The sequence below is a fragment of the Gopherus evgoodei genome, chromosome 12, assembly GCF_007399415.2.
Source record: "Gopherus evgoodei ecotype Sinaloan lineage chromosome 12, rGopEvg1_v1.p, whole genome shotgun sequence".
Classification (NCBI taxonomy): Eukaryota; Metazoa; Chordata; order Testudines; family Testudinidae; genus Gopherus; species Gopherus evgoodei.
Window position 1 is genome coordinate 41,780,354 of NC_044333.1, and position 16,248 is coordinate 41,796,601.

General features: G+C 49.5%; 1 protein-coding gene across 2 annotated transcripts in view; it reads left to right on the top strand.

Moving 5' to 3' along the window:
- Nucleotides 1-16,248, top strand: part of WWP2 (WW domain containing E3 ubiquitin protein ligase 2) — an 84,367-nt gene that overhangs the window by 33,771 nt on the left and 34,348 nt on the right. For both annotated transcript variants that reach the window (XM_030581831.1, XM_030581830.1), the window contains exons 7-8: nucleotides 5,028-5,146; nucleotides 12,184-12,400. In XM_030581831.1, coding sequence (XP_030437691.1) covers nucleotides 5,028-5,146; nucleotides 12,184-12,400 — 336 coding nt within the window. The remainder of the gene's footprint in view (nucleotides 1-5,027; nucleotides 5,147-12,183; nucleotides 12,401-16,248) is intronic.

Genomic DNA, 16,248 nt, shown 5'->3' on the forward strand with positions numbered 1-16,248 from the left:
GTTGAAGCAGAGTGGTTTGGTGTTGGAGTGGAGAGCAGTTTGGAGAAGTGCTGTGGTGGGTCAGAAGACCAAGACCCTAGGTAAAGGGAAACCTGGCTTGCGCAGTGCAGAGGGACTCTACAGACACAAGGGGTTGGACGGAACTTGACCCAAGCGGAGAGAGGGCAGGAAGCCCCACAAGCTGAAGGGCCAGAGAGGGAAGTAGCCTAGGGGAAGGAATTGGTAGTTTAAGTGGTTCACCGCTATCCCTAGGGCCCCTGGCTGGGGCCTGGAGTAGAGGGCTGGTCCAAGTCCCTCCCTCTCCACTCCCCTTTTATGGGACACTAGTGGGACAGTCGATACCCCAGTTCAGGGGTGAGAAATGGTGCCCTGAACCCCCACAAGAGGAGAAAGTGCAGGACCCATCGTCATAATGCTGGCAATTTGCCACAGTCCTATATAAATATGGCACATTAAAAACCAGTGTAGTTAGAAGAATGTTAGGGTTGCAGAGTGAAACCCTCAAAAGTTAGGAAAAGCCAGAATGAAGATTCCAAGTGCTACCTTAACACTCCCTTGCATGCGTATATGTTAGGATAGTCTTGAACTCCATAGTCACACATTAGACTCCTAGAAATGTGGGACTTGGAAGGACCTCGAGAGGGTTTCTAGCGCCTTGCGCTGAGGCAGGGCTAAGTATTATCTTAGACCATGCCTGGCTCGTGTTTGTCTAACCTGTCCTAAAAAATCTCCAATGATGGAACTGCAGCCTCCCTAGGTAATTTGTTCCAGTGCTTAATCACCCTGACAGAAAGTTTTTCCTGATGTCCAACCTGAATCTCCCTTGCTGTAAAGTAAGCCCATTGCTTCTTGTCCTGTCCTCAGTGGTTCAGGAGAACAATTTATCATCCTCCTCTTTATTACACCCTTTTAGGTACTTGAAGACTGTTAGCAGCCCCCCCCCCACCTTTTTCCAGACTAAACAAACTCAGTTTATCAGTCTTTCTTTGCAGGTCATTGTTTTTCCCTGTATCAGCTGTCAGCAGGGTTTCAGATCCGTAGCACAGACCTCTGTGTGGCTGGTGCAGCCTGAGTGGGCAGAGGGGCAGCAGCGGCCTCTCTCATCCCTGTTCAGATCCTGCCCTATTCCCTTCCCCATTCAGTCACCCCAGCCTCTGGCTCCCCCATCCCTCCTCAGGGCAGGCTCTGTGCTGGCTGAGTGCCTGAAGCCAGGTATCGCCACACCTCCAGCAGCTGCTGCAGGAGGAACTACATCTGCCCACAGCTCAGGCAAATGCATGACCTGCAGGCTGAGATGCAGGCAGGTGTCACTGTGTGTGTGTATGTGTGTGTGAGACAGACAGACAGACATGAGATGTGATGCTGGGCAGCCATGCTCTAAAAAACACAGGCATAACCCAACGTAGCACTGCTGTAGGGCTGGGCTGCCTGTCCGCATGCCATCTGCTTGGTGGCTGTCTCTGCCCCAGGTGAACTGAATCAAGAGCTGAGGCTCATTGGTCGGACGAGTGGCAGAGAAGCTGTCTCTCACCTGCACTTCAAGCTATTTATTGGGGCACGAGTCCACTGCTCTATCTTGGCGTTTACCTTTCCACCACGCATCCTTCTCCTCTGGAGAACTGGCAGGATTTGGAGGCCAGAGTGGGTGAGTGGCTGTGAAGATGGACAGGACTGCTCTGGTGCCTCTCCCTGTGGGGGAAGGCACTGGTGCTCAACCAACTAATCCTGTCCATGCTCTGGCACCAGCTCTACACCATGAGCCTGGCCTCAGGGATCCTGGCCTGGCTCCAGAGGGTAGTTCTGGGGTTCTTCTGGCCAGGACTGCACTGTGTCTCTTGGGGATTCTGAGTCTTCCCTGGAGGAGGGAGGATAGGGCCTGGTCTGCCTCTGCAGCTAGGTCTATGTCTTCTGCCTCCAGGCCCTGCAGAGGCTCCTTTATGGTACAGGTAGTCCGGTGTGGAGCACATTGGCGCATGCCTTCCTCCGCCGCTTCCGAGGGCTCCGATATGACCGGCAGCTCTTTTTTCTCGACCTGAGGGGTCTTCTGTGAAACCTCTCCGAGCTGCTGGTCTTCTACCAGGACCTCCTCTGGACCTGGAAACTCTTCTCGGTGACCAGGTGTGTTGTGGCCACCACGGGGGTGGACCTCCTTATGGAGCCCCTGCTACACAACCCCAATGTACGTGTACAGGTGACGGAGTCACCCTCGGTGCCCCGGAGGCTGATCCTGGCACAATCAGAGACCTCCTGGACTATGACAGTGGGGCTGGGTGGATCTGCGAGCGCTTGGCTGGCGCATGGGACTATACCCTCCTAACACCCCTGCGCATACTCCAGGAGGTGGGGCAGCCTTGTTGCCCACCTCTTGGGTTTTCCTTGAGTGGGTACTACGAGAGGGTGCTCCCTGCCCACCCCTTATCCCAGGGCCTCGAGACTTTTTCATCAGGCCCCTGTCCCGTGAGTCCCCTGTCTCCCTCCACTCCATAACCCAAGCCGGCTGCGCGCCCTGCAGCTGGTTCGCTTCCGAAATGCGCCCAGGAAACAACTTTACATGCTTGTGCTCCACACATTTCACTTTCTCACCTTCGTGTCCCACCCCAGTGCCAAATGGTGGGACTAGCTACCACCTGTGGAGGGAGAGGAGCCCTGGTGGGCCAGCCTCTATTCACCCTAGTCCTATGGCCTGCCAGGGATATTGGTTGGTGGCTCCTTCATGAAGCCACGAGCATGGGCCTGTACCTGGTGCAGTTCACCCCCATCCCTGATGCCTGCCCCTTTTGCTGTGTGAGGGAGAACCTGGCGCAAGCTTTTCTGAAATGTGCCAAGTTACAGCCCCTATTTCGGCTCCTCCAGAACCTACTGCTGAGGTTCAGGCTGCACTTTCCCCCAGATCTCTTCATATATTCGCATCCTGTCCATGGCCCCACCAAGTCGTGAGACCTCCTTGTCAACTTCCTCTTGGCCCTGGCCAAAGTGGCCATCTTCAACACCAGGAGGAGGATGCTGGATGAAGGTGTGCTCTGCAACTGTGGGACCTATTTCCGCTCCTCCCTGGTCTCACGCATTTGGGCAGAGTTCCTCTGGGGGGCATCCGCTGGCTCCCTAAACAGCTGTGAGCAGCAGGGGGTGCTGTCCGGGGTTCTCTGCTCGGTGTCCCCCTCTGAATCCCTAGTTCTGAACCTAAAAAGAACAGGAGTTCTTGTGGCACCTTAGAGACTAACACATTTATTTGAGCATAAGCTTTCGTGGGCTACAGCCCACTTCATCAGATGCATGCAGTGGAAAATACAGTAGGAAGATATATATACAGAGAACATGAAACAATGGGTGTTACCGTACACACTCTAATGTTGTCCCTCTGCCATGTACATTGGCCAAATCGGACAGTCTCTACATAAAAGAATAAAAGGACATAAATCAAACGTCAAGAATTATAACATTCAACAACCAGTCGGAGAACACTTCAGCCTCTCTGGTCACTCAATTACAGACCTAAAAGTCGCAATATTATAACCAAAAAACTTCAGAAACGGACTCCAACGAGAGACTGCTGAATTGGAATTAATTTGCAAAATGGACGCCATTAAATTAGGCTTGAATAAAGACTGGGAGTGAATGGGTCATTACACACAGTATTTCCCCATGTTTATCTCCCCCCCACACTGTTCCTCACAACTTATTGTCAACTGCTGCAAATGGACCATTTTGATCACCACTACAAAAAGTTTTTTTTCCTCTCCTGCTGGTAATAGCTCACCTTAACTGATCACTCTCATTAGAGTACATATGGTAACACCCATTGTTTCATGTTGTGTGTGTGTGTGTGCGTGTATATGTATGTATGTGTGTATATATACACACACATATATATATATCTTCTACTGTATTGCATCTGATGAAGTGGGCTGTAGCCCACGAAAGCTTATGCTCAAATAAATTTGTTAGTCTCTAAGGTGCCACAAGTACTCCTGTTCTTTTTGCGGATACTGACTAACACGGCTGCTACTCTGAATTCTGAACCTGTGACCTCCACTCCCTTCCCTGTTGTTCTTTAGTTGTCCCCTGTGTTTAGTTGGATCCCAGGTCCAGTGATCCCTCCCGTGAGGCTGGGGGAGGGGCCTTTAGACGTGGGTGGGCTTATGCCTGCCCACTTCCCAGAAATTCAATGTGGCCAGCAACTGGTGTCTGAGACCAGCCTTCCAGTACCCCGGCACCCAGCCAGCCTGCCCCCTTCTGCATGGGGAGTGGTTGGCACTGCGATTCCAGTGCTGCAGTGTCCTGTTGTCCTGTGGCTACTCACCTGTGGCTGGAGTGCGGTGATAGGGTTCTCCTGAATCACTCTGCTCAGCCCTCCTGTGAGACATGCCATGTTTTCTTAGGCTGCAAGTGCAGGAGGCTGGAGTCCTCGAGTGGGAGGCTGCTGAGTGAGTGAAGTTGGCTTGCCGTGCCTACGCACTCTTTGGGAATGGGAGTGTCTCAGGCATAGCAGGGGGGAATTGTGCCCACAGGGACAAGTGGACTGAACTGAGCCTGGGGAGTTGCTGCATGACTGGGAAGAGGTGAGACTGGCTCTAAAAATGTCACCACCGCTGGTATGGAGAGTCCTGCTTTTGACTTGGGGACCAGGACCAGATCCAATCCGAATTCAGGAACGGTAGGACTGTCCAGCACCAAATAACCAAGTGTCTCTCAGAAGAGACTCGGACTATTCATTAATATGCCTGTTAGTGCACGGTGAGCGAGGTGTGTGGAACTGAGACCTCTGAGCCTCTAATGCCCCGCACCAAAGCCCACGTGCTATTTCTCCTGGACTCCCCATTGCTGGGACTTGGACACTAGTGGCCGAGATGTGTCTGGAACCAGTGTGCATGCCTGCCTGCCTCTGAGCTGGGTGTTTGAAGGGTGAGGAGCATAGTGGCATGGGACTCACTGGGAAGGCTGGCAGGATGCACCTGGAGGGAGCCCTCTGGGCAAAAGGAACTGAGGCCAGCCTAGTCTCTGACCTGTTGTGTGTTATTGTCCCGCAGGACACACAGACATTCAGCTGGAGCAGCCAGACAGAACGCAGGGAATGGAGACCAAAGTCCAAGCACCAAGGTTCGCCAACGCCATCAAGTCAAGAGTCCGAGCACAGCAGATGGCACAGGTGAAGCATGGTACTGGACGGGGTGATGCTTGGCTTTTCAGGTAGCGGCTGTATGGCAGGCAGTGCTCAGGGCCTTGGCTAGTGGAGGAAGATGACAACCAGCTGTACGGATGCTTGTTGAACCAAAGCTATGTCTTGTTAACACACAGCATGGCCCATGGCTGCCCTGAAATTTTATGAAAATGTTGTGGAGTGTGGCCAAAGACTAATAGTTCCAGCGTGCAATACTCTATCTTGATCCAACCGGACAGCCCACGGTATGCACTGGGACTTGTGCTCTCCCCGCACTGCCATATTTAAGGGAAGCGAAGTTCCATTCTGGGCCAGGTAGGAGCATCCTTTGGGTTCCTTGTGAGTTGCCATTGTGGCCCTATGACTGAGTAATTGGAGCAGCTCTGCCATAGAGTCCAGGGTCAGAAGGGACCATTGTGATCCTCTAGTCTGACCTCTAGTATAGCACAGGCTAGAGAATGGCCCCCAAATAACTTCTAGAGCAGATCTTTTAGAAAAACAGCCAATCTTCATTTAAAAATTCTCAATGATAAAGAATCCATCATGACTTTTGGTAAGTTGTTCCAACAGTTAATTACTTGCACAGTTAAAAATTTACACCTTATTTCCAATCTGAATTTGTCTAGCTTCAACTTCCAGCCCTCAGATTGTTAGAGCTTTCTCTGGTGGATTGAAGAGCCCACTCTTAAATATTTGTTCCCCATGTAGATACTTGTGGACTGTGATCAGTCACCCCTTGCACTTCTCTTTGTTAAGCTAAACAGACTGAGCTCTTTGAGTCTGTCACTACAAGGCAGGTGTTCTAATCCGTTAATCATTCTTGTGGCTCTTCTCCGAACCCTCTCCAACTTATCAACATCCTTCTGGAATTCTGGGCACCAGAACTGGACACAGGATTCCAGTAGCAGTCACACTAGTGCCAAATACAGAAGTAAAATAACCTCTCTCCTTCTGCTCAAGATTCCTTTGCTTAAGCATTCCAGGATCACAGCCGTTTTGACCACAGTGTCATACTGGGAGTTCATGTTCAGCTGATTGTCCACGATGACCCCCAAATCTTTTTCAGAGTCACTGCTTCCCAGGACAGAGTCAGCCATTCTGTAAATATGGCTGACATTTTTTGTTCCTAGATGTATGTACACCTCTACCCCGATATAACGCTGTCCTTGGGAGCCAAAAAATCTTACCGCATTATAGGTGAAACCGCGTTATATTGAACTTGCTTTGATCCGCTGGAGTGTGCAGCCCTGCCCCCCAGAGCACTGCTTTACACGTTATATCCAAATTCGTGTTATATCAAGTCGTGTTATATCAGGGTAGGGGTGTACTTACATTTAACTGTATAAAACCCCATATTGTTTGATTGACCTAGTTTACCAGGTAATCCAGATCACTGTCAGTGACTTCTCCTCTTCATTATTTGTCATTGCTCCAATTTTTGCATCATCTGCAACTTTATCATTGATGATCTTACGTTTTCTTCCAGGTCATTGATAAAACTATTAAATAACCTAGGGCCAAGAACCAATTCCCACTGTGGACACACCCATTTAATTATGATTCCCCATTTACAGTTACATTTTGAGGCTTATCAATTAGCCAGTTTTTAATCCACTTAATGTGTGCCATGTTAATTTTATACAGTTCTAGTTTTTTAATGAGAACATTGTGCAACGCCACATCAAATTCCTTGCAGAAATCAAAATCTGTTATGTCAATACTTCTACCTTTCTCAACCAAACTTGTAATGTCAGACTAATTTAATTTTTTATGACAGCTCTATTTGCCATAAACCCATGTTGATTTGCATTAATTACATTATCCTCCTTTAGTTTAGTATTAATAAAGTCCTGTATCAGTGGCTCCATTATCTTGCCCAGGGTTGATGTCAGGCAGAAAGGCCTATAATTACCTTGGCACAATATTAGCCTTCTTCCAGTCTTCTGGAAGAGCTTCCCCAGTACTCCAAGACTTACTGAAAACCAGCGTTAATGGTTCAGTGATCACCTCAGCCAGCTCTTTTAAAACTCTTGGATGCAAGTTATCTGGACCTGCTGATTTAAAATGTCTGCCCTCCCCCCCAATTATAGAGCAGCAATACTGTGACATACCATGGTACAGACCAGACCAGTGTGGGGCTGTGTGATCCCTGCCCTGCAACCTTGGGTGCCTTACAGTGCCTTGCTGAAGTAGCTCCCATCTGGGCCGCTCACAAACAGCCTTCCAGCATGCAAGCCACAGCGTGAGTGGCTCTGTAATTGCAGCCTGCCAGCCACACTTTGGCTCACACGGTAGCTCTCACTGGCGTTGGGTGACGCCAACATTGCCCATCTCAGATTTCCCCCAGGAAAGGTATGTCCTGTACTTAGATGCCAGCGCTCTCCTGAACAGGACAAATATTTTGTCTCTTATTCCTATGATGGGATAATATGCCAGTGTATTATCTTAAGTAGTTATTCAGACACTTTTGTTCAAACATGCTGGATTAGATAAAACAGTAAAACAAGTTTATTAACTGCAAAGAGAGCTTTTAAGTGAGTACAAATAATGAGGCACAAAAATCAGAAATGGTTACTAGAAAAATGAAGATTAAAGGCTTACTAAAGCCTAACTTAACAAACTACATGAGATTCAAAGCAAAGTTTCTCGCCACATGCTACAGCAGTTTATTGACGAAACTCTAAGGTCAGGACCCCTTCCCCAGAGTCCAACATCTGCTTCCTTTATCTCTTTAGGTGCAGTGGAAGCAATGGGCAGGGGAAGAGGGGGGTGCTCTTCAGGTGTTTGTCCCTCCTTTTAATACTTTGTCCCCCTCTTGAAAATCATTTCCTGCTAGGCACAAGGAGACAAAGAGTCTATGTGGAAGGATGTTCCCTGCCAGCTTTCTTTGTTTCCTTTCCTGCTTGATGATTCTCTTTACTGCTTAGATGCAAATTAAGCAGCGCATACATTCCTTTGCTTAGGATAGACCTGTTTGCCAGCTTCTCTTTGGGGAGGGCTATGGGGTTTGGAACATGTGGTAATAACACCATACCGGGACGTCAGAACTTCACACAGTGTTGCCACACACATTTTACCAGGACAATATTGACCAGAATATTAAAAAATGATACCTCACAAGTGTATACAAAGATTATTACAATAGTGTCTAGGGTATGAATACAGGGATGTATTCTGTCACACATACTTATTGAAAACACTGCCTTTTCTACATTATTATTGATAATGTTACTGGTTCCATTTAGTAATGGACTAATACCATTGTCAGGATTCTTTTTGTTCCTAATGTATTTTTACAACTCCTTATAGTCCTTAATTCTGCTGGCCATAAATTTCTACTTGTGTTCCTTGGCTTCCCATATCAATTTGCTACAATTCTGATCTTATTTATATTCATTGCTATCAAATTCCCCTTTCGTGTGTGTGTGTGTAAATTAATAAAAACATAGAGTTTAAGGCCAGAAGGGAACATCAGGTCACCTAATCTGACTCCTGTATATTGCGGGCCATAAAATTCTCTATTACCCCTTATTGAGCCCAGAAATTTGTGTCTGGCAAAAGCATTTCCTAGATTTGAAGACATCAAGAGAGGTCTTTCTTTGGGAGTTTGTTCCAGTGGTTACTCACCCTCCCCCTTTTTTAAATAAAAATGTGCCTTATTTCTGTTTGAATTTGTCTGGCTTTGGCTTTCAGACATTGTTCTGCCTTTCCCTGTTAGATTAAAGAGCTCTTGAGTGCTTGGTGTTTTTTCCTTACACTCTGTAATCAAGTTAGATTACGATCTCCAAGTCTCTCACTGTAAGGTGTTGTGGGAGGTTGTTTTTTTCTTTACCAGCCCTCAAGTGTTTTTGTGGCTTTTTTTCTGCACCCTTTCCAAATTTTCCGTATTCTTTTTGAAACATGGACATCACGCAATATTCCAGTATCAGTTTCACCAGTGCCACGTACAAAGGAAAAATTCCCACTTTACTCACTACTCCACTTTCCATATGTCTAAGAGTCACATTCGCCCTTTTTGCTGGAGCATCGCACAGGAAATTCATGTGGAGTTGCTTGTCCATTATGACCTCACAATCCTTTTCAGAGTCACTGCTTTCCTTTGTCTGACGAAGTGGGTATTCACCCACGAAAGCTCATGCTCCAATGCGTCTGTTAGTGTATAAGGTGCCACAGGACACTCTGACTGCTTTCCTTGTTCCTAGATGCATAAATTTGCATTTGTGTGCATTAAAACACATTTTGTTTGAATGGGCCCCAGTTATGAAGCAATCCAGATCACTCTGTAGGGTGGCTGTGTCGTCTTCATTCTTTATCTCTCTAACAATCTTTGTGTCCTTCCCAAATGTTTTCAGCAATGGTTTTACTTCAGGATCATTGATGAAAGTTTTCATTGTGTGTGGGTAAATACTGATCACTGTTGAACTCTCCCATTCAGTAATGATTCCCTAGTGACAATTTTTTTTTTTAAGGATAGTTCAGTTATCCAGTTCATGCATTTAATGTGTGCTATATTGATACTGATCTCCTCAGCCAACTTTTCTAGGACTCTTGGGTGCAAGTTATCCAGGCCTGCTGATTTGAAAATATTTGTCCTTTGTAGGTTGCAGTTAATATCCTTGTTAATTACTAATGGACTAGAAAGTACTTCATCTGACTACATCATTCTGCTTCTTTCCAAGTAATATTTATTAAACACTTCTGCCTTATCTGTATCATTATTAATAATTTCTCTCTATGTAATAATAATGGTCTATCCCATGGATTTTTTTTCCTTGACGTCTTTAGCGTCCCTTATAAATTTTCTGCACTCCATAACTTTTATTGATTGCTATCTATTTCCCCATTTATCCATTTGTTATATGTTTCTGTTTTATTTCAAGTAGCTGCCTTTGCATTGCCTCTGAATCAGGATGGGCTTTTTGCCAAAGATGTTGTCTTTTTGGATTGTAGAATTAGATTTTTGGCCGTTTAATAAACTCTTCTTAAACAACTCCCTATTTTCATTCACATTTTTCTGTCTAAATTTTTTCCCCAATCAATTTTGCTCAGAATATTCCTCAGCTTTGGGAAGTCAACTCTTCTGAAGCACCAAGATTATATATTGCTCGTTGGGACTCTTCTCTCTTTGCCCATATGGATCCAGGTCATGATTTCTGATCCCTGTTACATACCTAACTTCTCTTGTTCCCTGGCCTGTAACAGACCCCTACCACTACTCCCTTCTGTTCTGTGTTAGGTAGGTCACTGATCCATACATATTCAGGATCCTGTGGTTCTGAGTTATCAGTCACTCTAAAACTGGTAATTGTGCCTTTCATGGAGAGTATCTCTCCACACATCTTTTACGTACTCTGTGCTTCCTGGACAAGTTGTAACCAGTGACTTTAACATTACAGTCTTGTGAATTGTCCCATCAGGTTTCAGTGATGCCAATTATATTAAATTTATTCTTGTCAGTGAGAATTTCCAGTTCCTCTTGTTTGTTCCCCAGATTCCTAGCACTGGTATGTGAATGATTGAAAGGCTTCTCTTCACATTCTTGGCTGTATTAATTCAGTTTGTTTGCAACATGCTGAGTTAGTTTGTGCATTATTTGCCTCCTCCTCCTGGTGGTGGTAGATTAGTGCCCTCCTGGGTGCCTCTGCTCCTTGCTCGTTGGGAAGGTTAGCCCGGGAGATGCAGGCTGTCCTGTTCGTACCGCCCCTGTCCCATTGCAGTGTAACCCGGCATTCCACAGAACTGCAGGCACAACATGGAGCTGTGGGGCGTTCCCAGCGTCTGTAAAATCACTCAGGAACTGGCTCTCTTATGCAGTACGTGTCTACGAGCATCTAGGAATCTGCCTAGGGCCTACAAGTAACCTCCGAGGCTTAATGCTGTCCAGGGCCATGGTAACTCAGCCACTGCTTTGATTGCTGGGATTTCTACTGACTTACCCACTGCGTGGAAGCCATCTCTCCTTATGAGTGAAGGGGTCTCCTGGGGGGACTGAGGTGCAGGGACTGGCTGGGGCTCCCTCTCCCAGAACTAGCCTTCGGTCAACATGGGCCACAAGCTGCTGCCTGTTTTCACTCTTGGAACCAGTCTGAAGCCTATGGCCTGGCTTTGGTCATACGTTGCGCTTAGGGGAACCCACGACTGGATTCTGAGTCCTAGCAGACCACAGGCATCAAGGTGAGGGGCTGGTAAACACGCACAGGGGGAACTGCCATCCTTCATGCTGTCCTGCATGTGAGCACATGTGCACAGTGGGATGCCAGGACTGGCTGCACTCCTCTTCCCTGTGCAAAGGAGGAGGAGCAGCTGCTAGAGGCATGGCCTGTGAGGGAGTGGCAGGGAAGTGGCACTAGCTGCCCCCAGCAGAAAACCAGAAAAGGCCAGAGCTTTGGGCGGTGGGCAGAGCCACTGGGTGGCATCTTGCAGGCTAATGTGCTGCCACTCCTCTCTCTTCCTCCCTGCCCTCCATTAGCTGCGAGGTTTGCTCCTTTCCTGCTGAGTATTCAGTGGGGTCCAGCAGTGCTGGATTTATTGGCATGTCGGATTTGCTGAGTCAGCCCTTCCCAAGGCCCAGGGCACCTCCTGGCAGGTTTTTGGGATCCCTGCTCCTCACCTGAATTAACACAGTGCCCCTAGAGCCGGGAAGTTTGCTGGCAGCCCGGAGGGGAAATGCTAGACAGTGAGCGCCCTTGTTTCCCACATGCTCTGCTTGGTCCCGCCAACCCAGCCTGTGCAGACAGAGGAGGCACAGGGGGTGGCAGCAGCTGGCAGAGGAACAAAGGCCCTAGTACTGCTCCACATCCGTGGGTGAACAGCGAAGCTCCCTTTGCAGAGGGCCGCAAGCTCCCTGTGAACCTGGGGCCCTGGGGCGGAGGCTAATCCTTGCCGTCAGTAAGAATGGCTGTAGTGGTGCATTTTCCCTTCTCCTCAGGAGGTGGGGCTGTGCATGTAGCCGGGCCAGCTAGATCTGCCACAGCTGCCTGTCTCTCCTCACTCAGCCCTAATCTCTCTGCCCTCTGCATTTTCAGTGAATGGGGACTCTGCTGGTGCCACCGACGCTGAAGAGGAAAGGTCTGTGGTGGGAGTGACCTCGCCACCTGCAGCAGTGTCGAGTGAGACCCCCAGCTCCACCGCTGCCATCCTTCCTGCTTCATCCGTCCTTGGGGAGCCAGAGGAGCCGGCCCCTGCCTCAGGCCCCCAGTCATCTCAGGCTGCAGCACAGGCCTTGGAAGCTCTACCACCCGGGTAAGCAGCTCCATCTCAGGCCCATTCTGAACACGGTGTGGCCCATTCCCAGGTTAGGGCACCACGACGCTTGCTCCTCATGTGGCTGGGGTAGGGGGAGTGAGGCTAGCTCTGTGCAGAGAGGGTCCGAGGAACTTAGTGGTCTGAGCCGTTGCTCTGAGCCTACAGGAGCAGCTGTGTTGGAGAGGGGGGCTCTGTTCTGCCAGGCTGGCTATGGAAACACAAAGGCACATGGGGCCTGTGGCACCTTCTGGAGCAGCACACACAAGCAGCCGGACTGTGACGGACCTGGTCCATGGACAGCATCTGTGGTTGGCTGTACGTTGGGACTGACCTTTCCTACCTCAGCAGGAGGTGGGCCAAGGCTGTATCCGTTTCACGTTCTCAGAAGCTATACACAGCAGCAACGCAACAAATTCCTTGTTGTCAGATCCCCAGGGGAGGAACTGCGCCTTTTGCTCTCCCTGAGCAAGACAGAAGTTGTCTGTGATGCATATGTTACAAAGAGATGGGAAATTTCCAGAGAGCTCCCTTTAAACAAGAGGGCCTGAACATTTTTTTAAAATAAACTCTTAGAAACATGTAAGGGTCCTGCTCCCCTGTCAGTTTGGAGGCGAGGGGTCTCACTTAGCTGGGGTCACCCATGCTAGCTGCTATACAGAGAAATGGGGGGAAAGATAGCTCAGTGGTTTGAGCGTTGGCCTGCTAAACCCAGCGTTGTGAGTTCAATCCTTGAGGGGGCCATTTAGGGAACTGGGGTAAAAATCTGTCTGAGGATTGGTCCTGCTTTGAGCAGGGTGTTGGACTAGATACCTCCTGAGGTCCCTTCCAACCCTGAGATTCTGTTCTAGTGGGTCTGACCAGACAAAGTAGGCTGTCAGATGCACCCAGGAGGTGGAACCAGCAAGAGTTCTGTGCTTGGGTTTCTCTCCAGTCCTGGGCCTTTCCAGACTTACATGTAACAGCAGGAGGTGAAAAATCTTCAAAGCAGAATTTCATTTTCAGCTTCCTCCTGTTCCTTTAAAGAAAAGATGTGACTTGGTTCCTGCGTCACATAACAATCTGCCTGTCCCCTGCATGAGCTGATGTCCTGCCAGGGACCTAAGACCAAGCATCTTCCTGTGTCTCCTGCTTGGCTCTGTGCGTTGGAGATGACACCAGCTCCCAGCAGAAGAAATACAGTGTGCAGGGGAGGAGAACTTGGTGCTTGCAGTCCCCCCAGCAGCAGGGCAGTTGGGAGAGGGGCACTTTGGAAATAATGTAGATGTGTGAGCTGCAAGACCAGCGTGCAGCCCAGCCCAGGTTGCAGGAGAGCAGCCTGAGTGAAAGCTTTCTCTTTAATTTTGGGCCATTCAGGCAACACAGCAAGAGGGGGTTGTTAAAGGGGAAAATGGCCTGCTGCATTTCCTGTGAGGTGAGTTGTTTGTTTTTCTTTGGCTAAGCCAGTGCCTGGAAGGTCAGGGCCTCGCTCATGTGTCAGTCACAGGTAATTAGGGTTAACAGCTCAGTGTGTCTTTGGGGGCGGGAGGTGAGGGTTACTTTCTCAGGGCTTGGGCTCTTCCTGTTCCCAGACAGCTGGAAAAGGTGCTCTGAAAAAGGTCTTTATTCCAGCAGGAGCTGGAGCCTCTCACTGCTCCTGCTGGTCAGACTGAAGATCTCCTTCTCCTCGCCCGGGCAGAGCTGGGCGCTGGCGTGAGTGGGCTGTGACTGCCAGCCCAGCCCAGCCTGTGTGTCGCTCACAAACAGCGTTATGGAAGGCCCTAAGGGTGCAGGGAGGTTTCAAGCCAGCGCTCTAGCACGTTCTGCTCTTCCAGCCACCCATTCTATGGTCTCGGGGAGCCACGCTGAGGATGGGCTAATTTGCTCTCTGTGTCCTGCCTCAATGGCATGTTGTTGCTGCTGTTTCTTTCTGTGATTTTGGAGCAGAGAATCCAGCATGTCGGAGGGAGAGAGGGCGGCAAATATTCAACCTGCTCTTTGTGGTGGGGGTAGGGAGGAGGAGGAACAGCAGCAGCAAAGCCCCTCCCATTGCACCCATTGGCCTGCATGAACTTTAAGGGCCACCACACTGCAGTTTGGGCCGTTCCCTATCTGTACCCTGGGCAGAGGCTCTCCAGGGGGTAAAACGATTCCCCCTCTAGCTTGGGCATGTTGTTGGCGTTACAGACTTGTGCTGTGCTAAGCTAGAGCGAACAGCCACTGGCCTGCTCGCACAGCGTGGAGCCCCGTGTCCTGCCCTGGGAGGGTGGGAGTGGAGTGTATTCTGGGGTCTCTCCTGTTGGTTCTGAGCACATCAGGAACCAGAGTTCTAGGGAATGAGTGGCCAAACGTGAGACCTGCCCTGAGAGAGGCTAGATCAGCCTTTCTCCCCGCAGAGTTTTGCTCTGGCTTGGCAGTGCCCCTGGCTAAAATGAGGTGGGGGGAAAAGTGGAGGTACGCGAACCAGAGCAGGTGCAAGTGGGCTTGTGGGGGCAGAGGGTTTCTATTAGGCCCTGCTCTGAGGAGGCACATTTCTGGCTGTCTTACAACGCTGGTGTGTTCTGGGAACAACTTGGCTAGCGGTTTGGGGAGCAGCTTGCAGGCTGGAGAAGCAGTCAGCTGTGTCAGAGGACGAAGGGGGCCCAGACAGAGCTGGGTAGGTTCCGGCTTAGTTGCAAGACATTCCCATACATCGCTGAGCAGCGTGTGGATCAGCCACTTGGTGGCCGTGCTGTGGCTGGGGTGACTGACTGGGGAGGAGTGCGTAGCAGTTCTGAGGCTTGCTGCTTACAGGGGATTTGGGTCCCCACCCACTATCGAGGATCATGCCATTGCAGGGGGGTCCAAGAGCCTCCATGTCACTCTCACTGGCGTAGAATGCCCCAGGGGTTGAGTGCCTGTTGCAGGAGCCCGGGCTTTTCTACACACGTCCTTTGCTCCCTGTAGAGACGCAGTAGGATGATCTCCCCCACGTCCACTCCCTTCCACAGCCCTGAGGGGTCTCAGCACTTCCCAGCTTTAGATGCCTGGAGCTTGCTTCTTTCCCCATGTCTCACCACACACGTGGAATCTACAGAGGCCAGGTTCATGTGGGGACTCTGAGCTATTTATTCTGCTCAGATGACTGTCTCGAAACATCTGCACCAGATGTGGTGAGCACAAAGGAGTCTCGTGCACATGACTGGGAGTCTGTTTTAGGGGCTGGAGAATACTGTAAGGTGGTCTGAATAATTCCAGATCCAACAGCACCCAGAATTCATCCCCTTACATCCACCTGACCTTACTCTTAAACTTGTTATCGTGTGATTAACTTGAAGGGAGCCAGAGCATGTGTGGGTATGAGAGCAGTTGCTTTGTAGAGTTGGAAATTTTTGGGGTGGGGACCCCACTTTAACACACAGGTTTCCCAGCTGGCTGATAATGGAATGGGAAGGCAGCTGGAGTCATCAACTCCTGCATCTGGTTCCTATCAATGATGATCCTGCGCTGGGGACGGAGAGCTAGTAGTTAACAGGGCTCTGTCTCGCGCACACAAAGAGGCACATTATGCTGTCTGGCAGAAGGGATGGTGCTGTGGTTTCTTACATAAGGCAAGGCATTTTGTTTGGACTGCGGGTTACCTTAGCACTGCCATTTCACACCGGCCACTGCTCCCTACAGCCACTGCCTGGTGCGGCCATTTCCTGCAACCAGAACAGAGTTACACTGGTGCACAGCGCGGGCAGGTGTGTCATACACTACAAACTCTCAGTGACAGGGTACCTGCATAAAACCACAATCACCTTGCTCCTAGGAAGGGAGGGAAGACTACTGGTGATTTTCCACCAGTCACACACTGAAGCATGATTAGAGAGAGAGGTGCTTGCAAA